Here is a 22,969-nt window from a genome sequence, read left to right as displayed (position 1 = left end):
CAAACTCTTTTGTTTTTTCTTCAATAATCTTTGTGTATATTTGTCTATAGTTCGCATCTGAGAGCTGCTCAACTTTTATTCGCTTTGAAACTTTCTTACATGTCATTCTTTTCAATATGAAATTCAATTTTATCCTGCTCAAGACTAAATAGTGATCACTTTTAATTTCAAATCCTCTATACACTCTGGTGTCCTGCACCAGGGAGAAAACATCACTATCAACAATAACATAGTCAATGAGACTTTTCTTATTCCTTGCCTCTTCTCTCCATGTGAATTTGTGCACATTTTTATTTTGGAACATGGTGTTAGTAATAACAAGTCCAAGTCCTGAGCAGAAATCCAACATATATTTGCCATTATTATTAGCTTTGCTCTTTTCTCCAAATTTTCCCAAAATATTTTTGTATGTCTCACAATCATTTCCTACTCTGCTATTTAGATCCCAACAAGGACCAACTTTTCCTTTTTCATTGTGTCAGTAGCTTTCTCTAGAGCCTCAAAAAATTCCTCCACTTCTGCCTTAGTAGAGTCTTCTGTGGGACCATAGGCACAAATAAGTCTCATTGTCCAATTCCCATTCTGATATTTGCCCAAATCACTCTACTTGACACTTCCTGCCATTCAAGAAGATGAGCCTCGTATTTTGTGTTGTATACTATGGCTATTCCTTCTTTTCCTTGATTTTCATTACCTGATTATAACATTTTGTATTTATTGCTCAGAAAGATCTCGCCAGTTTTTGTCTTTTTTGTTTCAATCACCCCTATTATGTCGATCTGGTACTTATGTAATTCCTCCGCTAGCTCCATTTCTTTGCCATTCAGGCTTCTTATGTTGATAGTACCGATCTTTAACTCTGGTGATGTTGAGTTGGGGTGTGTTTTCAGATTTGCTCCAGTAGCTGACTTTTCGCTGTTCGCCCTGGTTCATTGGCGAAAACAACGGGGGCCTTGTTTAACCGGGCAACCCCCCAGCCGGCATGAAATTTTGTCATATTGTACCATCATTTTGTATTTTGGTTTAACCAATAAGAATGCAATTTGGTCGTCTAAATTCCAAATTGCCAGCCCATCCTCTATCGTTCAGTATCCAGGTAGATATGCAACAGGGTGCACCACGAGAAGGTGAGGATTGAACATTAGGTCAGAAGTCCTGGTCATTTCTCCGCATTCCTTTAAAGCGTATGTGGAGGTCTCCTCTCAGTTATACAGCTTTGACCCTTAAGCACCCCGTCTACAAATATCCAGGAGTATATTACATTCCATGCTGCTGTGGTCTCGCCTACATTGGACAAACTTCATGGAGTTTGGAGATCAGACAGAGAGAGAGCATGTTGGTGATGTAAACCACAACAGAAGTATTTCTTCCGTCTTAGCACATCATTTCTATATGTCTAATCATACGATAGAGTGGCAGAATAGTTCCATACCATATTTGGAATACAATTATAGACATCGTTTATTCAAGGAAGTTGCAGTAGTGTTAAAAACTGGCGGAAACCTCAACAGAAACCAGGGTACTATTCTTAACAGGTCATGGAAAAACCTCATCCTCTCTCTAAATCCATCTGAACTACAGCTAGCTAGTAATCACATTATGCGTTTACAACAAACATGCATGCGTGATAATGATTACAATAAGTCCACTAAGTCTCTGTCACCTCCGAACGTGCAGCCTTAGCTACTAGAGTGTTTACAACGTTTTTAATGTTCCTTTCGATTTGCATTTACTAGTATTTTTTATACTTTTCCGTCAACTCCTTGAAAAAACTAGACAGTTTGCTTGCGAAACTGGTAGGCAAAAAATGTTAAAATATTTGTATATGGTCAGTATTAAACAATAAGTTTTTTATGCTTGATCTACATTTGTCTAATTACAAAATTATGGTTTCTTTTGAGTAGTCTCCCTATTCACCAACATACCATTACAAGAGACTCTTTGATTTTTGCGATCTGATTTCCCAGAAGACATTGTCAGCCTGTTTAAATTTACCATCAATGCAGGCTATTTGGCATGGCATAATAAGTTGTTCATACAAATAGAAGAAACAGCAATGGGCAGTCCTATCTCGCCAGTCTTAACTGATTATTTCATGGAGCATCTTCAAAAATTCTTTTGACCCTTTATTCTCTCGGCCTCGTTTATGGTTACATTTTGTTGATGATATATTTGCATTCTGATCCCACACTGGGTTAAAATTGCTTAAGTTCCTAGAGAAAATAAACTCCTTGTACTCCAATATCCAGTTCATTGTTGAATGTGATTAACCAACTATCCTTTTTGAATACTGTAATAATTCGTAATCCCCCAGTTCATGTTGAATTTTTAGTTTATCAGGAGCCCACCATCATTCATCAGAAAAAATGAATATTATCAAGAGTCTTATACGCAGAGCTCATACGATCTTCTCTTCTGAACCCCTTTTATTAGATGAACTGGATAACATTAAAAGCACTCAATCTGATATGTAATGGATACAACAAAACTATCATTCAAAAAAATTATTGATAATTATCATCCTTCTACCAGACTACAGTCTGATATGAAAAGAATTTCAATATCCTTACCTTAAGAAACCTTAGTACATGACACGCTGTTATGCCTTGATTAGAATTGAATATCAACACTATTACATTTTTGAACTCTGACAAGTCTGGCCTTACTTCGTGTGCTATTGACACTAGGCACAGAGTTCTTTGGAACAAGAGAAGTTCTTCACTACAGCAAGTTCAAATTCAATCGGCTTTTCCTTGAAGCATGTGAAATGCTAAGAAATCATTGAACTTGAACCTTGACTTACAGCCGATCAGGCTGTAAGTCAATATCCAAGTTTTGGGAAGTGATCACTATTAATTGTTCATAAGTTTTTTATTTTTTTAATAATTATTATTATTATTTTATCATTTGTTTTTAATTTACACAACTTAATACAATTGTTCCTTTGAACTCTAATAGTATAATATCGTATACTTCAGCTGCAACTGTAACACGAGCTAACATACACATGATTTATGACTCATTATTTTGATTTATCTTTTGAATGTAGCTAATGGTCTATCTCCCTGATGATGATGTCAATTTTACATTGGATGAAATATACTGGAGTTTTTGAATAAATTCTATATAATTTTGTTACATATGTAAGCTGCAAAACATATTTAGATATGTTTAGTGTGCATATTCCATTAAAGCTATTAGTTAGCATTTATATCTCCTTCCCCCAGTCATTCATTTCTGTAATAACAATATTTTGAAATGTAACATTAAACACACAAACCGTAAACAATATGCTCATTCTTCATGTAAGATACTTTTAATTTCTATTTTCTCTCTGCAATAGATAATAGAGGCAGGTGTAGATACTGTTGTGCTTGCTGCAGTTGCTTTGTTTACACAGAAAATGGCTGTGTTTTACAGAATGTTATTTGACTTTATGAGCAAACTTATATGTTTTGAAGTACTTGCCTTGCTGTTTTGAAAGAATATTTTCAGAATTTTTAGCATCACAACCCAATTAAAAGAGGCAAAAATCTGTTTAAAGGAACTTATGCAAAGACAGACTCATAATTCACCATCTGTGAAATATTAAACAGGGAAAGAGAAAAAAAAACTCCATATGCAGCTTGTTTCTTAGGTAATAAATAGTAATTTACTTCACAGATCAACATCACAAGGATCTAAATTGTCCATTTAAACAAACTGTATCAGATTAGCTTTAGATATGCCCTTTTGAAAGAGTAGCTATTGCTGTTAATAGTCCTTAAAGCCAGTGCAAGCAAACAGCGAGTCAGCCAGCACAAGTAATAAGGACTATTACACTATGGGTAGGACTATAAATCTGATAACCCTTATACACAGTATACACCTGAGTTCAACTGACATATCATTGATGATCAGTTTAGGTGGCTTAATATGTTGCGTCTTGTCTGTAATTAGGAGACTAATTTTTCTAGCTTCTGAAACAGACAAAAAAAAAAAAAAAGATCATTCTTCTACAGATGTTTTTTTATGTGTTTCCACCCCCAAAAGGTTATTTGTAAACTTATAATGCATTTATACCATAGGTGAGCGAAGAAATTTTTTTTATTGATTATATGTATACATATTTTTTTTGTATTTTTATTTATTCATTTGGTCCAGAAACCCTCCTCTTAGAGACCAAACATGGAATTTTTTCAAGCCCACTTCAGGCTTCCAATAAGTAGAGTGGTAGTCTCACACCAGGCAATGAAATTCATCTCCCACCCAAAGACAATCATGCTTATCCATGCCCACAGTGGGATTCAAACCCACAGCCCATTGGTTGCAGAATGGGTATGCTAAATACTCAGCCAACCATGCCAGCACTGTGGATAGGACTATTACTATGCTTCTACTGAAAATTAAGAATATGCAGGAAGTTTTTAAACCAGGTACAAGACATACTCAGTAGTTTTAAGAAAGTTGATATAACATTTATTTCAGGGAATATGAATTCAAAGGTTAGAGTTGATTCCAGTTACTGAGCAGGAGTAATTGGTTCATTTGGCTTTGGTAATTGAAGATAGTTCTCCTGTTATGTAGGCTACATGGACTGAGAATAACCAACATACCCATTTCATGCATAAAGATATAAGTACAGATGGGTCTCACCTGATTGCCCCAAGAACATGATTCACTGTGTCTTAATTAAATAGTAAATATTAAGCTCTGTATATAATAATAATTAGATACAGCAACTCCAAGACTTGCTGTTGTTAGCATTATCACAGTAGCATTCAGTAATACTGATACTGCTAAGGTGAGTTACTCAAATATTATGAAAGAGTCAGCCAACAAGATTGTGATGTAGAAAGTGTATAGACCCGAAGGTGTATAGAATGACTTTAAGAAGGCTGTGCATGAAACTGGTTGATCTGCTTTACAGATTGGAGATTAGAGAGAGAGGAACAAAAACAGATAATGGCTGAAAAAAGAGAATGCAGGAAGAGACTAGAGCATCCAAATAATGAGAATAGACTAGTCATAAGGAAGTCAATAAACAAGTAAAAAAGCACAGTTGAAAATAGATTTAAACTTACCCAGCATAGCAGGGGAATAAGAATAAATGACTATATGAAGTTATGTAGGGGAGAGAGAGAGAGAGAATGGAGTAAAGTCATTAAAAGATAAAAATAAAAACAATTTTAAAAGGCAAAAATGCTGTTTTAAATTGTGTTCCTATTTTTATGCCATCATGACAAAGGGAGTGTCTGATCTTATGTCAAAGTCTGTGTAAGTAGCAAGTGCTTACTGTGCAGGCCTGACTTGAGTTATCTAGACTTCATTCTGTTTTCCAAGGTGAAAAAACTGCTATGTGAGAAAAACTGTGCTGCCATTAACAAGGTTTCTTCTGAAGTGTCTCGGTTAATCAATTGCTGACAGGAATGCCAGGTTTACTCAAACTTTGGATATCAGTAATATAGGCAGAATAGAAAAAACTGTAATTGTATTTTGTTAAATAAATATTTGCGCAGTGTGCACAATTTTTGAAATGATCCTCATAGGTTCATGATTTGACTTAGATATATTTATTATTTATTATGGAAGTTTTTTCACTTGGTTATGCTACCAGTTACATATTTAGTTTAATCCTTTATCTAAGTGTAAGCAAACAAAGTTTGTGCCTGAAATATTTTCAGGACTGGGGCAACTTGTGGTAAAGGTAGTATAATTTCTGATCACTTGCCTTGGTATCCCATAATGCAAAGCACATATCCTTATGGGTACGTATAATGCTATGCATTATGGATAGGATCACTACCCAGACCAGTTTTGACCTTTATTGAGGTCTCATCAGTGGGAGCTAGACCCAGAGGTGGTGATACTAAGGTGGAAGTAATGCAAAAGTCATATCACCATATACCAGTTGCCAAAAGATGTCAACACCTTATATTAAAATTCTCGGGATTAGAGATAGTTGATGGAAGTTTCACTTGGCTATACTGCCAATTACATATTTGGTTTAATCCTTTATCCAAGTGTAAGCAAACAAAGTTTGCACCTGAATATTTATATATGATGATATGACTTTTGCATTGCTTCCACCTCAGTATCACCACCTCTGGGTCTAGCTCTCACTGACGAGGCCTCAATAAAGGTCAAAACGAGTCTGGGTAGTGATCCTTTCCATAATGCATAGCATTATACATATCCATAAAGATATGTGCTTTGCATTATGGGATACTGGGGCAAGTGATCAGAATTTATACCACCTTTACCACGAGTTGCAAAAGTCCTAAAATATTTCAGGCACAAACTTTGTTTACTATTTATGCTTCTATGTATACTAGAACTGGTAATGTCTGCCTTGTGAGTATGTGTGCCAATAATTTAAATGAAACTTTTCACTAAGTTAATATCAAAAGTATTAATTATTTTATTATTTTTATAAAAAATGTAAAATTTATTTTAAAATATATAAAAATCTCACATCAATTCAAATTTGATGTGAGAAAGAGCCAAAAATCATGTTATACTTCTGAATACAATAATCCCTCGATTGGTGCGCGCCTAATATGTTCCTTAAAACTGGCGCATTAATCGAAAACACGCTAATAAAATATAATAACCTATGGGAAAAACTATCATTAGACCCTCAAATTTCTTTTATGGACATTAATTTTTTTATAAAAGAATTAAGGTATGTCTCAGTTAAATGAAAACCATGAAGCTGAAAGATAATAAAACATATTCAGAATATAAATTTTATTAATCTACTTAACAAAGAATTGAGCTACCATAGTTTGGCAGGCATTTTGTTCCTTTTTTTTTTTCATACAATCAACGGTATGGCCCCTATTGCCTCTTCTACTCTTCTGCAAATTTTACTGCTTCTCTCTTCATTAGGGTCAGTTTCTAAGCATTGCTGCTTAAAAACTTCGATTGTATGAAATCTCTTTTGGCTGACTATCAGTGGTTAAATTTTCTTCATATTCTTCAGGATCTTCCCGCTGTGCATCTAAATTTAGCAGGTCAGAATCACTCAATTCTTCAGAATGAGATTTAATTAACTCTTGGACGTTATCATTGAAGGGGATAAAGGATGTATGAATTGGTTGCCAATACGCAAAATCACGTGCTTTATAGATAAAATTTCCCAACTGTTATACAAGCAGAATAGTTACCACTTTAAAAACTACAATGATCATAAAAGAGAAGTTAATTTTCCAACATATAATAATAAACAACTCATCCCAGAAGACTGATGATTACCCTATTATCGGAATGGATTCTTCTTTTTGTGACGTACAGAAGTGTCGAAGGGTCTCAAATCTGTGGCGTACTATAGCAGATGACATAAATTTTGGTGGAAAAAATTTGGAACATAGTGTACATGGAAGTAGTATAGTGTGCCATTAAAAATAACTTTGTAAAATGTTTTAAATTGGTAACTAAATTATTTCATTCTGGTGAGTGATTTTTTAAAATAGTTAGCCATAAAAATATATAGATATTAAATTTTTGAAATCTGTAACATTTATTTTTAAGATGTATATAGGTGCACTAATCGAATTTGGGTATCGAAAAAAAATGACGCACTAATCGGGGGCGCATTAATCGAAGGATTGTTGTTTCTTTATTCTGGTTGTGAATATTCTCTGTATAGTCCATGATGGTAAAATAGATAGAAGCACACATTTATTTTGAAGTTTATTTTTGGCATGTTCAAAGTGCCAACACATGAGTGATCATAATAATTACTATCTTATGAAAATGGAGTGTTATCCTTATTTTATTTTATTTTTCTCCATTACATTCTTCTATAAGAAGTATAAAGAAAATAACACTTTCCTCACATTAATAACTTTTTTTAAGAGACATGTTTGACTATTATAGAACTTCCATATAAATTCATTCAGATTATCAAATAAATGTGATAATTTGCATGCGTGCATATGCATGTGTTTGTGCACGCAGTTGAAAATTTTAAATACTTTTCTCACCTTAATAATGGCATTCAACCCAATAACAAACACAATAAGGCTTGCAGGTATAGGTTTCCTATGATGGATTTTCTTTTTGAATAGCATTATACCTATGAGGCTTTGGTTAGAAATTTTCAATAGTTATAATGATAATGTTTGTTATAGTCAAGGTTGACTGCATAAATCTTTGAAAATAAGTTACTATACCAAAAATTGAAAACATGTCTTAAGAGATGTTTTTTTTTCCAGTGTATCCCATCCTTTGTGGAATTAGTCTTGGGTCGCCTTACAAGAGAAGTGAAAACATCAGAACTAAGGACAATGTGCTTACAAGTATGTGGTGATTTTTTTTATATATAAATAGTATAATAGTATATACTAATAGTATAATCCCCCCTGCAACTGTTACAGTACCCCTTTTCTTCGTCATTGGTGTTTGAATATATTTCTTCCATTTTTTTACTTACGTTATAATAAATTAAATATTGATTATCTGAGTACAGTATTGTTATAAATCAAAAGCATGAATAGAACAAAGTAGTGTTTGTTATTACATTTTGAAACCATGTATATCACTGCAGCACATAAAAAATTTTCAATTTATTATGTTCTTGCCAAAGTCCTCCCAGGACATGTATTTAGCTAGTTTTACACTGTGTTTAGCTTTCTTACATTTGTCTCTGTATTCTCTTAGAGTACAAGCTGGCTTATTTGCCAGGAACTTTTGATATGCTTTCTTCTTTTCCTTCACTGCCTCTTTAACTTCCTGTGTCTGTCCACCATGGAGTTAGGATTTTTTTATCCTTGCAGACAACCTCACCACATGCCTCTCTGGCAGAATCAATCAGGACTTTCTTCAGAGTTTGCCACTGAGTCTCCAAGGTTTGATTCCTGTTCTCAAACTCTTTCATTTTTTCTTCAATAATCTTTGTGTATGTTTGTCTATAGTTCGCATCTGAGAGCTGCTCAACTTTTATTCGCTTTAAAACTTTCTTACATGTCATTCTTTTCAATATGAAATTCAACTTTATCCTGCGCAAGACTAAATAGTGATCTCTTCCAATTTCAAATCCTCTGTACACTCTGGTGTCCTGCACCAAGGAGAAAACATCACTATCAGCAATAACATAGTTAATTTCTTATTCCTTGCCTCTTCTCTCCATGTGAATTTGTGCACATTTTGATGTTGGAACATGGTGTTAGTAATAACCAGTCCATGTCCTGAGCAGAAATCCAACAAATATTTGCCATTATTATTAGCTTTGCTCTTATCTCCAAATTTTTCCAAAATATTTTTGTATGTCTGACAATCATTTCCTACTCTGTTATTTAGATCCCCAACAAGGACCAACTTTTCCTTTTTTATTGTGTCAGTTGCTTTTTCTAAAGCATCAAAAAATTCCTCCACTTCTACCTTAGTAGAACGTTCTGTGGGACCATAGTCACAAATAAGTCTCATTGTCATATCCCCCATTCTGATATTTGCCCATATCACTCTGCTTGAGACTGTCTGCCATTCAGCTACTCCTTCTTTTCCCTTGATTGCCATTTCCTGAATATAACATTTTGTATTTACTGCTCAGAAAGATCTCACCAGTTTTTGTCTTTTTTGTTTCAGTCACCCCATTATGTCAATATGGTACTTATCTAATTCCTCAGCTAGCTCCATTTCTTTGCCATTTAGACTTCTTATGTTGATAGTACTGATCTGCAACTCTGGTGATATTGAGTTGGGGTGTGTTTTAGGGTTTGTTCCAGTAGCTGACTTTTTTGCTATTCGCCCTGGTTCCCTGGCGAAAACAACAGGGGCCTTGTTTAACCAGTTGATGCCCCAGCCAACATGAAATTTTGTCATGTTGTACCATCATTTTGTATTTTGGTTTAACCAATAAGAATACAATTTGGTCGGCTAAATCCCAAATTGCCAGCCCATCCTCTTTCGTTCAGTATCCAGGTAGATATGCAACAGGGTGCACCACGAGAAGGTGAGGATTGAACATTAGGTCAGAAGTCCTGGTCAGTTCTCCGCATTCTTTAAAGCGTATGTGGAGGTCTCCTCTCAGTTATACAGCTTTCACTCTTAAGCATCCTCCCCCGAGGTACTTTGATATAGGAAATGAAAATAGCATTTCTGCAGTCTGGATTTTGAGTTTGAAGATGCACTAGGCCAGAGGAAGAAACAAAGATTTTCTTAATTTTGTTAGAATTGTAGCCATTAGATATGATGAATATAGTTAAGATGTGAGTGAAGGCTTAAGGACCAACTCCTTCCACTCTCAGGTCCAAGTGTATATACATGTCCTTGCAAATTTACTTTTTTATGAGACAACTGAAGATCTGCTAAGGTCCATCTTGAAGAACACCAGAATTACATTTATCTAACCTTGTTTGACATCCTACACAGAATCAAATGGAAAAGGCTACTGTGCTACATGTGCTTTATGGTTGGCTATCACCATAACATACTTGTAGTAACAAGAGATATAGTTTTATATTCGGCAGAAGCAGATCTTAAGAACCACTGCAGCTGCAATAAATATGGTTTCGTGCACTCTGCTCCTGCAGAGTGCACAAAATGGCTACAATAAAAAAAACAGTTCACAAGATCAGGCAGCAGAGTGCTTTCTTTTAATGTTACACGGTTGGCAGCATTCATAGTGAACAATTTATGGAGACACAGCACACGTGGTTAGAATAAGTACCTTACTTAACATTAAGCAAGTAACAATCGATGTTTTAACCTTTGTATTGAGGTCATCATCAGGAAAACATACATATGTACAGGACACAAGATTAATCCATATATTTAATCCATCATTTTTGTTCAGATTTGGATGTTTCAGCATTTCACAAGCTTCTTTGAATTTTCTTTCAAACCAGGTTTTGGTGCCTTTCCAGTCAGTTCCAAGGCATGTTTGGAGTATGTGGTCTGATAGGCCTGTTTTACCATAGAGGAGGTATTTAATGTTGCATTTGTGTTTATCTTTTCTGATTGGGATGGTGCATCCTGTTTCCCCTATGTAAGGTAGGTGTAGAAACATCACACTCAACGACAAAGATTTATTAGTCAGCTTTGACATAACTGCATTTTTCACTAATGTCAGCAATACCGTTCTTCTCTTATAAAACATATTTCTGCCCAATATCACAGTCCTCTTTCCCCATGTACTCTGCTCCAGGTATTTCGTGTGGCAAAATAATTTTTAACTACAAAAACAGGGTACAGCCATGGGCTCACCACTCTTCCACCCACCATCCATTAGCTAACTTTTACATGGAAGACTTAAGAGCAATGAGCTCAACTAGCCTAAAGCCCAAAGTCTGGCTCGGATGTGTTGATGATATTTTTGCCATTTGGCTCCACAGCTACAAAACATTAAATTCATTCCTAAGCCACCTCAATAAACAACACAAACGTATCCAATTCACTATCAAAGTGGCAGGTACAAATGATTTGAAAGGAGATAAAATGGAAATGATAGAAGACCTGAATGAATTGTTTGAGGTAGCAAAAGAAAAGAGTGAGAGAGTTAGAATGATTAGTCTTTTGCCACGGTATGACAGTGAAATGTTTAAAAGGAGGGCCATAATTGCGAATGACTTTATGCGTGGGTTATGTATGACGAGTGGTGTGGAGTGAGTTTGATGGGCGAAAGGATCTATATAAGATGGATGGCTTGCATTTGAATGGTTACAGTGTAAGAAGACTTGAGAAAGTGTTGCTGAATGTAGTGGATGTGCAAATTCAGGGAAACTAGATTTGTTAAGGGGAGGGGAGTAGATATACAGTCCTTATGGAGGCAGTTGAATGTAAGAATGAATATAATATGCCAGAGCAAATAAGGACAACAAATCTGAGTGGGATAGTTAATATAAGGCATCAAGGTAGGGTTGGGGCTAATGGGGGTCTTAAATTCATGTACACTAATACTAGGAGTATTAGGAACAAGAAGGAAGAGTTTTTGGCCATGGTTGGCACTTCCAGACCACAGGTTATAGGTATTAGTGAAACATGGCTGACTGTAGATGATATAACTAGTGGGATTGAATGTGATGGGTATAGTGTGTTCAGGAATGACAGAGAGAATAAAATGGGGGGAGGAGTGTTGTTGATGATAGCCGATGAGCTCCAGCCAAGGAGAATAGAAGTTGAATTGCAGGATAGAGAAAAGAGCACATTTGAGGCCATTTGGTGTGAGATTGTGGCTAGCAGAACTAAATATACAATTGGGTGCTGCTATAGACCAGGTGATGGAAAAGATGGTGGTGACAGTATGCACAAGCAAATAGAAGAAATGGGTGGAAGGAGGGTGATTATTATGGAAGATTTCAATTATGGTCGCATTGATTGGAGTGAGGAGAGGACATACGGAAGGAAGGAACTGGATTTTATGCGGTTATTAAGGGATAACTATCTGCGACAGCATATAATGGAAAATACTAGGGGTCAGAGAGTGCTTGACCTAGTAATTACATCTGAGGATTTGGCTGTAACAAATATGACTACATTGCCACCAATCGGTGAGAGTGATCATAGGGTATTAACTTGGGAGGTGGCTAAAGGTGTAGAATTTTCAATTAAGACAGGGTACATGTGGAATTATCGGGCTGGAAAGTATGACAAGCTTAGGAGTTTGATTGGTTCAGTGCCATGGCATGTACAACTGCAAGGACTAGAAGTTGATAGTGCATGGGAGGTAGTTAAGAAGTGCTTGCATGAAGCAATGGCTGACTGTATACCTAGAGTCCGAATAATAAATCAAATAGGGGTTAAATGGATGAATAACACCATTAAGCTTGAGCTGCAAAAAAAGAAACAACTATGGAGGGAATTTAAGGAGAAAGGTGACCGGCAGGCACGTGAACGGTATAAAGCGCAGGCTAGAAGGGTGACGAGTGTGGTAAGAAAAGCAAAAAAGGATTACGAAAGAACATTGGCCATGCAGGCTAAAGAGAATCCTAAACAGTTTTGTAGATATGTAGCAAGTAAAGGGAAAAATGTACATGGCAGATTGATTTTAAAGAATGCCGATGGTAGGGAGGTAACTGAATCAGTTGAGTTACTGAGTGAGCACTTTGCAAGAGTATATCATCCAGGTGGTGACATTGCAGAAACGAATGAACCAGTAGATTATACGGGAAAATTGTGGTTAATGAAGTGGAGGTGAGTAGTCTATTGCATAACCTCAATGTCAATACATCTGTGGGATTGGATGGTATACCAGCTCGTGTTTTACGAGAAGCAGCTAAAGAATTGTCAGTACCCTTGACCATTTTGTTTAATTTGAGTCTCGGGTCTGGGTTAGTCCCGAGCGGGTGGAAAGAGGGGAAAATAGTTCCACTGCATAAAGGTGGTTCCATGACTGCTGTTGTAAATTACCGACCGATTAGCATATCAGGAATCATTGTCAAGGTCTTAGAGAAATTAGTCAAGAAAAGAATACAGGATTGGATAGATGAAAATGGGATATTGTATGGGGGACAACATGGTTTTGTGAAGGGTAGATCATGCCTCAGTAACTTGCTCACGTTTTATAACACAGTGACGGCTGAACTGGATAGGGGTAATGGGTTTACAGTGATACTACTGGACCTTGCCAAGGCCTTTGATAGGATACCACATGGAACCCTAATCAGTAAACGGGAGCAGATGTGTATGGATATAGGGTTGGTGAGATGGATAGGAGGGTGGTTGAAGGAGAGATATCAAAGAGTGGTTTATTCAGGAGTGGAGTCTAAAAGACGTCTTGTGACTAGTGGAGTGCCACAGGGCTCTGTTCTTGGACCACTGCTTTTCAATTTGTTCATCAATGATATTGGAAAGGATCTGAGAGGAAGTGTTCACTTGTTTGCTGATGATGCAAAGTTGGGTAGAGCAATTGTGAGTGCACAGAATGTCAAAATTTTACAGGATGATTTGGATAGTTTGGAGGACTGGGCTAGGAAAAATGGAAATCAATTTAATGTGGCAAAGTGTAAGGTTATGCACTTTGGGGTGAAAAGAATAGCAGCAGTATATCGCATTGGTGGAACCATACTCCAGGAGATTGATGAGGCCAGGGATTTGGGAGTGTTGGTGGATAGGGAGTTGAAGTTTAGGGGGCTCATTGCAAAAGTAACTAAAACAGCTCACCAAATCACTTGGCTTCTGAAAAATACTTTAACATGCAGAGACGAACAAGTTGTTGTTCCTCTGTATCGAGCCTTGATAAGACCCCATCTGGACTTCTGTGCCCAGCTATGGGCACCAGGGTTTCTTCGTGATGGGGAAGAAGTGGAGAGGGTCCAGAGACGAGTGACCAAGATGATAGCAGGTCTGTGGAATGAACCTTATGAGAATAGGTTGAAGATTTGTGGGTTGCAGAAATTGGACGATAGGCGAAGGAGGGGTGATATGATTGAGACATTCAAATTACTGAAGGGTTTTTATAAGATTGATCCAGAAGATATTTTTGAAAATATGACTGGTGGTGGGAGGACTAGGGGCCATGCATGGAAGCTGGGCAAGAGCGTGGTTGACAAGGGTGTTAGAGCTAGGTTCTTTACTTGGAGAGTGGTAAATGAGTGGAATAAGCTTCCAGAGTCTGTTGTGGGTGCTACGACCGTGAATGAGTTCAAGGCAAGGTATGATAGATACTGTGTGAACGTTGAATAGTTGTTCTTGACATGATGTTAGGGCCTCCCTCGATGAGTCTGTCGACTCCTTGGAGTTTCCCGGAACAATAATAATAATAATAATAATAAAAGTCAAAAAACAACAACTCTCTTCCTTTTCTAGACACACTAGTCACACGTTTTCCCTCAGGCTGCCTCTCCTACCACAAACCTACACACAGGTTAATACATACATAAAAATTTATACCACCATCTAACACAAAAACTAGGGGTCATCAGCACCCTCAAATACAGAGCCCTAACAAATTGCTCCAATGAACAAGCTCTGAACCAAGAATTTGAAATTATTAACCAAACATTTGTAAAAAAAAATGGCTACAATAAAAAAAACTGTTCACAAGATCTTCCATAAAAATGCCATTAAAAGCAAAAAGGGTTACAAGAATGTCATAGCCATACATATGCTGGATTCAGGTCAAATAAAGGCTGTCAGAATCAGATCTTCACTTTACGACAAATAGTGGAGAAATCATGGGAATATAACAAAGATTTATATTTAAGTTTTGTCGATTTGGAAAAGTCATATGACAAGGTGCCAAGAGAGAAGCTAATCAATATGCTACATTTATATGGTGTCAACGGGGCATTATATCAAGCAATACGTAGTCTTTATTTGAGTTGTAGGTCAGCAGTTAGAATTAAAGGAAGTACAGGAAGATGGTTTAATGTTAAATCTGGTGTTAGACCAGGATGTACTGTTGGATCGTACATCCTGGCTTTGAATCCACCATTTTGTTGGGACGTTATTCTTATTTAAATTATTCGGGGTTTTTTTTTTTTCTTATTTAATTGTTGGTTGATTACTGATCCAAATATAGAGAAAATATTATTATACTGCGCCACCCTATATTCAGATTAGTCTAAGTGAAATAGAGGAATCAACCTTCAACTACATTTATATTATCATCTTTTACAGGCGGAGGTTACTAATATCACATAAGGCTTCCGGAAGGGTCGAATAAATTTTATGAGCTGTGCAATGAAGAAAAATCAGGCAAACAACAAATTGAATTCAATAAAATAAACATTCAATATTGGGTTATAAAACATGTACATTTAAGCCTTTCTTTTAAGCTTACACGGTGATCTGAATGGATTTTTGAAAATTATGGTGACAACTACTGTGTTTGAATAAAAACTTAAGTTTAATATAACTAAAATCTACATTTGACGTTTCGACCTTTATGTGAAAGTCATCTTCTGGAGCATACAACTATACACAGAAAACATGCTACACTACAATCAAACTGGTTTGTTAAAGATACTGACCAACCGCTACAACAATTGTTGGCCTGACCTGTTGGTGAAAAAAAAAAAAAAAATTACACATCCTATTGTTAGTATCTGTTGGCTGTAGAAATACATTGGGTGCAACAACAAGTATCTATCTATATACATGTATTAACATCATGATTATACTTGTACATTCCAGCCAGTTGGTATGGAATGGTTTCTAATACTAGTTGAAGATTGGTTAGAGTCCTGCTCGATCTTATATGTGTGCCATCCAGAACCTTGGAATTTTCTTGCCATCTTTGTTGTTGATATTTGGGTGGTTTATCAGAATTTTGCAAGTTTCCTTAAATTTCCTTTCATACCAGGTTTTTGTGTGGTGTAAAGAGTGGGTGCATTTCCAGTTGATTTGATGTAAGGTGTTGAGCACGTAGTCTGAGAGGCCTGCTTCACCATAATGTATGGGGATTGTCCGTCCTGTCTCACCAATGTACGATGAGTTATAGGTGCAGCGGATGTAATAGACTCCAGGATGTGCTAATGGGAGGAGAAGATCCTTAGAGGAGTTGAATATGGTTCTAAGTTTAGTGGGTGGTTTAAAGGTGATATTGAGGTTATAATGTTGTAGGGGTTATCAGAAACAATCTGTTGATTGTTTTTGATAACCCTTTAATGTATGGGATGGCTATGGTTTTACTGTAATCTACATTCGTTTTTGCCGATAAAATACAATTAGAAACTAGTAATGTCCTGAACTCTAAAAACCATACAGAACAATCTCACAAAAACAGAACTAGCAGCAATTAAGTCATTAAAAGCCAAACAAAACATAATAATAACGAAATCAGATAAAGGCGCTGCCACTGTCGTCATTGACAGGTCAACATACGTACTTCAGCTGGATCAACTAGTAGCCGATAACAACACATATAAGCTGGTAAATTATAACCCAACAAAAAGGATAAAGGATAACAGAGAAACTACTCAAGTCCGTCACTTCTTGGTCACCAGACACAGTTAAAAAACTCAAACCCCACAACACCTGCCCCCCCCCCCCCCCAATATATGATGTCCCGAAAATACACAAATAAAATGTGCCCCTTCAACCAATTGTGGAAGGAATAGACAGTCCCAATTACCACTTAGCCCAGAAAGTAGCAGCAACGCTTAAGGAGTTGGTAGGTCATTCCCCCTCCTACATAAAATGCACACAACACTTTATAAACAAAATTAAAAACATAACACTCGACAAAGATGACTTATTAGTCAGTTTCGACATTTCTGCCCTTTTCACTAATGTCGCCATCAATGACACAATTCTCCTACTACAGAACAAGTTTCCACCCGACTTTACGGCCCTCTTTGCCCATGTATTACAGTCTGATTACTTCTTGTGGCAAAACAAATTTTACTTACAAAAAGAAGGTACAGCCATGGGCTCACCACTATTCCCCCCCCTCCCCAATTGCTAACTTCTACATGGAAACCTTTGAGCAAAGGGCTCCTGATTCTGCAATGCTAAGACCGACAGTCTGGCTTAGATATGTTGACAACATGTTCACGATCTGGCCGCACGCTGACAAACTCTAAACACATTCCTTAGCCACCTGAACAAACAACACGAACGCATACAATTTACCATCGAAAATCAAAATTCGCTCCCGTTCCTAGACACACTAGTCACATGTCTTCCTTCAGGTAGTCTATCCTTCACGGTCTACTGAAAACCGACACACACACACACACACTGGCCAATACATACGTGCTAATTCATACCACCACCCATCACAAAAATATGGAGTCATTAACACCCTTAAAATCGGAGCTACAACAATTTGCTCTAACCAACAAGCCCTGAAACAAGAACTAAAAATCGTCAGCGACACATTCATAAATAATGGCTATAACAAAAATACTATTAATAAAATACTCCATAAAACAACAACAAAAATGAATGTAGATTACAGTAAAACCATAGTTATCCCATACATTAAAGGGTTATCAGAAAAAATCAACAGAATCCTACAACATTATAACCTCAATGCCACCTTTAAACCACCCACTAAACTTAGAACCATATTCAACTCCTCTAAGGATCCTCTCCTCTCCTCGCATTAGCACATCCTGGAGTCTATTGCATCTGCTGCACCTGTAACTTACTGTACATTGGTGAGACATGACGGACAATCCCCATACGCAAGAAAGATCACATTAGACGCATTAAATATAACCATTATGGTGAAGCAGGCCTCTCAGACCACGCGCTCAACACCTTACACCAAATCAACTGGAAAAGCATCCGCTCTTTACACCACACAAAAACCTGGTATGAAAGGAAATTTAAGGAAGCCTGCAAAATTCTGATAAACCACCCAAATATCAACAACAAAGATGGCATGAAAATTCCAAGGTTCTGGATGGCACACATTCAGCCTACCTAATAAATAAGATCCAATGTATTTCTACAACCAACAGATAACACTAACAATAGGACTCTAGCGTTGATGGTTTTTTTTTTTTTTTTTCACCAGAGGTCAGGCCAACAATTGTTGTAGCGGTTGGTCAGTATCTTTAACAAACCAGTTTGATTGTAGTGTAGCATGTTTTCTGTGTATAGTTGTATGCTCCAGAAGATGACTTTCACATAAAGGTCGAAACGTCAAATGTAGATTTTAGTTATATTAAACTTAAGTTTTTATTCAAACACAGTAGTTGTCTCCATAATTTTCAAAAATGCATGTACATTTAAGCATAATTTTCTAAGCAAGATAATCTAATTGAACAATATTCAAAATACCTCTGAGACACTAGTAGCACTCAGTTTGGTTTAAAGATTAAGGTTAAAATTTACAGATCTTATTCTTCAATGCTTAAATACTGTTATCACAACTTGTCTCTATTCAATTAGATAATTCAATTCTTTTATACATCAACTTAGTTTAAATACTAATAACAAACATAATATGTTAGGCATCAAAAATTCAGCTGTCAATTCTATATTCTTCCGAATAATTGAAAATGGTTCACACAGTTCAATGTTCCAGAATTTTACAGTAATTATTCTTAAAGTAGAATTCTCTAATTCACTCTTAGATAACAAACACTTAAGTTAATTATAAGGCAGTTATCATTTCGGGGGGGGGGGGGGGGCACTTTATAGCTCCATACTTCGGTTATTTTTAATAGAACTCCACAGTTAATATTAAGATATATCAGGCAGAACTAACTTTTATTTCATCATGCTGAAATATTAAAGGGACTGCTCTTAGTGGGTTACACCTTTTACACATTGGATTCACTATAGGCACACTTAAAACTGTAGTTTAACTATCACTTTGAAGTAACACTATTCAAAAGAAATCTTCGCTATAATAACTGAATTTATAGACACAGAGTTATACAAGTCTTGATGCACTTGTTTTAAGTAATCTACTAATTCCTTATTTTCTTCTATAAATTCAGCTTTGCACTATTCTTCCTCAAAACATTTGGAATTCATCATAATATTAGAATTCCATAGAAATATTTCAAATTGCGTGTTAATTCCCAGGCCTTTCTTAATCGATTTACGGCATTTCCAAATCCCCTTACTATCATCAGTTACTTCACTCCTTGCTGTCCTGAACGCTTCACCCCTTTACTTTCGTTTTCCAATGAAATATGCTTATTCTCTCCCGCCCGAAATCTGGTTCTAACCAGTTCCGCTTACATCCTACTGGCCTCTCTCCATATACATAGCCATTCATGTTCTAAGCACATGCTAACTAAAAACAACTCAGTTCTCCGACTGTAACCAATCAAATCACATCAGCAGAATTCCACACATTTACATTCTCTTTCAGAAATAACAAATTAAAAAAAATAATCCATAGTTCACATAAAATACATTTAAATATGATAAATACGAATTCTTATAATATTACCACAGGAATAAATAAAATAAATTGAATGACACTTTAACGCAGAGTCCTTTCATTACTAATACATATCCCAAAATTATATAATTAAACAATAATAATCAAACTCAAAGTAATTATATGAAATTTTAATTTATAAGCAAGTGACTAACAACAAATGATATTTACAAGTCTTGCTTAAGTTACGGCAGATTATGTTAAATGTGAATGAAGTATTATAATTCCCAAATATCTTCATTCACAATTTAACAGTACATTATCCCCTCTGTTATTCATTATCTATATGGATCATATTATGAAGGAAAATGGTATTAAACATAATATCAAAATTGGAGATGTTAATGTCAGCTCTTTGCTTTATGCAGACGATGTTATACTTCTAAATAAATCCACTACAAGTCTGCAAGATTCCCTGACTAAATTGAATAACTGTTGTAATAGATATGGTATGAAGGTCAGCAATAAAAAGACAAAGAATATGAAAATAGGCAGAATCATTGAAGATGTCAACTGTGTTGTGAATGGAGAACCTGTGGAACAAGTGAAACATTTCAGCTACTTAGGCACGATTTTTTAGTGAAGATGGTAAATTAAATATAGAAATAGACAACAGAATCAACAAAGCTGGTATGGTAGGAAGTCAATTGAATAAATTCATATGGAATAAGAAAGAAATTAGTCGGAACACTAAATTAGCTGTATACAAGACAGTGTTCAAACCAGTTTTAACTTATGGATCTGAGAGCTGGGTCAGAAATAAAACACTTGACCAAAGACTAGAGACTGCAGATATGAGAGTCCTGAGAAAGATTAGAGGCGTAAACAGATGGCATCAATGGCAATGTCATATTAAAAATGAGGATATTAGGAAAGAACTTGACATTGTCAGCATCCAGGAATGCGTTAGCAGAGCTAATCTCAGGTGGTATGGTCACTTAAACAGAATGGGAAAGGAAAGATTAGCAAAACCAGTGTTCTCTGCCAGGTTGGCAGGAAAACGGCCCAGAGGAAGACCAAGATATAGGTGGATTGATACGGTACAAAGTGCCTTAGACGATAGAAATATACAGTCTGATAATGTTTGGATTCTCGTAGACAGGCTTATACGTTGGTTATGCATTTCTAAATCACTTAAGGAATTGAACAATGTAGATCCGAATATAAATTAACTTATGGGTAGATTATGGGTGGAATAGTAAATTAACTTAAGTACAGCCATTCTGGTCTTGCAGACCATGCTCTGGATACACGCCACAGAATACAGTGGAAGAAAGCTACAGTAATACACCGTAGCAAATACAAATTCGAAAGACTATTTATGGAATTAGCCTCAGCCCTAAGAAACTCTCCACACCTCAACAAATTTGGTTGTATGCGACTGCCCCAAATTTGGGAGGCATACATCAGCAGACCTTCAGCCCAACGGCTAAGAACACCTACTTAGCCCGAAAACCTACTTAGAGGGCACCATCAGGACTTCTAGGAGAACAATAGCTTCATCTCTTCATTCTCAGTTACTGTGTTGTAGTGCCTGCATGCACGTGCCTTTTTGTAAGTTCCTTTTGAAAATGGCAACCTGACATTGCTGAAATATCGAAAATATTTATTAAAGTATAATTTAATTTATATTCGGATATAAGATAATGTTGGAGTCTTGACAAGTAACAGACTGATTTGGAGAAAAATTGTAGATAGGAGGTTAGTAATGATGTAAATTTTTCTTGTAGTACTATCATATCCTGTACACCCCCCTTGAGGGTACATGGCAGGAATTTGATGACGATGATGAATACCTCCACTATGTTAAGTAGTAAAGTAATTATTCTAACCACGTGTGTTGTTTCACTATGAAGCAGAGTGCTTGTAGACCACAGCTATCATAATAAGCTTACAGTCACTTATACTTGCTCTTGTGTTGCTTGTATGCTCTTTACAATTTTTATATTCTATCACTGAAGATGTCTCTATGACAGAGATATGAAATAAACCTTTGTTTAATTCATTCCCAAGGCTGTCTTCATTCTATTAAAAAACAAAAACAAAAAACCTTCAGTCGCCTTTAAGCCCAGATGCATGGTTGATCATCTTAGTGATTTCACTGTAGAAGCATCACTGCAAAAAGCAGAAATAGCAGGCTGACAAATTTGCTCTGTGATAAAAACAACAAAACGGATGAGATCCATCCAAGTATAACATGATATTCAGAGTGGATTCAGATAACAGTGTGGATTGGAGAAAAGGAAGGAAGGTGGTAGTATTAAACCTGAAGACACTTCTTCAAGGGTGATGTGGGCAACTTTCAAAATAGCAAACATGACGGTGAAATTTACTTATGTGTGTAGACCACATCCACAGATAAAACTTAAGTAAAGAAATAGTTGAATGAATGAAATTATTCTTTTTGAGATCAGTGAAAAAAATCTAAAGAAATAATTGAACATCTCATCTAAGGAAATATGTGAAATTTTTACAAAGATAGAAAAATGAGAGCCCTGTAGTTTCTGAGTTGACCACAGTTCAACTCAGAAAGTTAAAATAGTACTTTAATTCAAGATCTATGACCTTTATCCAAATCTTGGTTTTATAGCAAAGGTGCCCAAGCAAGCTAAAATACAGCATACACTCAATGGCTCGTTAAAAATTCCAGCTTCTCACAGCGTGTTTAGTGAGATTAGCTGTATTCTGAGATTAAACTGCATTTTACAGTCCATGACAGCTGCAAAGAAATCTTCAGCATATTTAAAATAAACTTTGTAAGGGCCAAATGCACTTAGCTTACCTTCTTCTCAAATGGCAATCTAGCCTTCTGGCTCCTTTCCAAGGGTTTTGGACAAAGCTTCTGAACTACTGTGCTTCAACCCCCTCTTCTCTCTCTCTCACACACACCCTGATGAAACAGTGGTAACATACAAAATTAGCATCCATTTCCTCTTACTATTCCACACTATGCGTTCCACCTCCTCTGATCTTCCGTTGCACGTGAGGCACCTGTTAATATATGAGACAGACAGGACCTCCCAGTGATGATACTGGCCCTTTTTGTTCTTCTTCTAGGGCTTTTTCACTCTCCTATCTTCCAGACCAGTATCATTGGAATCAAACATCTTGCTGTTGCTGTGTTTGTTGTGCAGTGCAACCTATGAATATCTGAATAGCCTGGCCAGGATCATTTAACTAGTGGACTTGCCTGTAAGC

At 36.3% G+C, this 22,969-nt stretch overlaps 1 protein-coding gene across 3 annotated transcripts in view; it reads left to right on the top strand.

Annotated features, from left to right (window-relative positions):
- The window catches only part of msk (importin-7 msk), a 321,082-nt gene that overhangs the window by 228,824 nt on the left and 69,289 nt on the right, over positions 1–22,969 (top strand). For all 3 annotated transcript variants that reach the window (XM_090394390.1, XM_090394389.1, XM_090394391.1), the window contains exon 17: positions 8,199–8,282. In XM_090394390.1, coding sequence (XP_090250516.1) covers positions 8,199–8,282 — 84 coding nt within the window. The remainder of the gene's footprint in view (positions 1–8,198; positions 8,283–22,969) is intronic.

This window comes from Typopeltis vanoorti, chromosome 6 (assembly GCF_054136105.1).
Source record: "Typopeltis vanoorti isolate ZY-2024b chromosome 6, IOZ_Tvanoo_1.0, whole genome shotgun sequence".
Taxonomy (NCBI): Eukaryota; Metazoa; Arthropoda; class Arachnida; order Uropygi; family Thelyphonidae; genus Typopeltis; species Typopeltis vanoorti.
The sequence above is the reverse complement of the archived record's forward strand: the minus strand, read 5'-3'. Positions and strand labels throughout refer to the sequence as shown.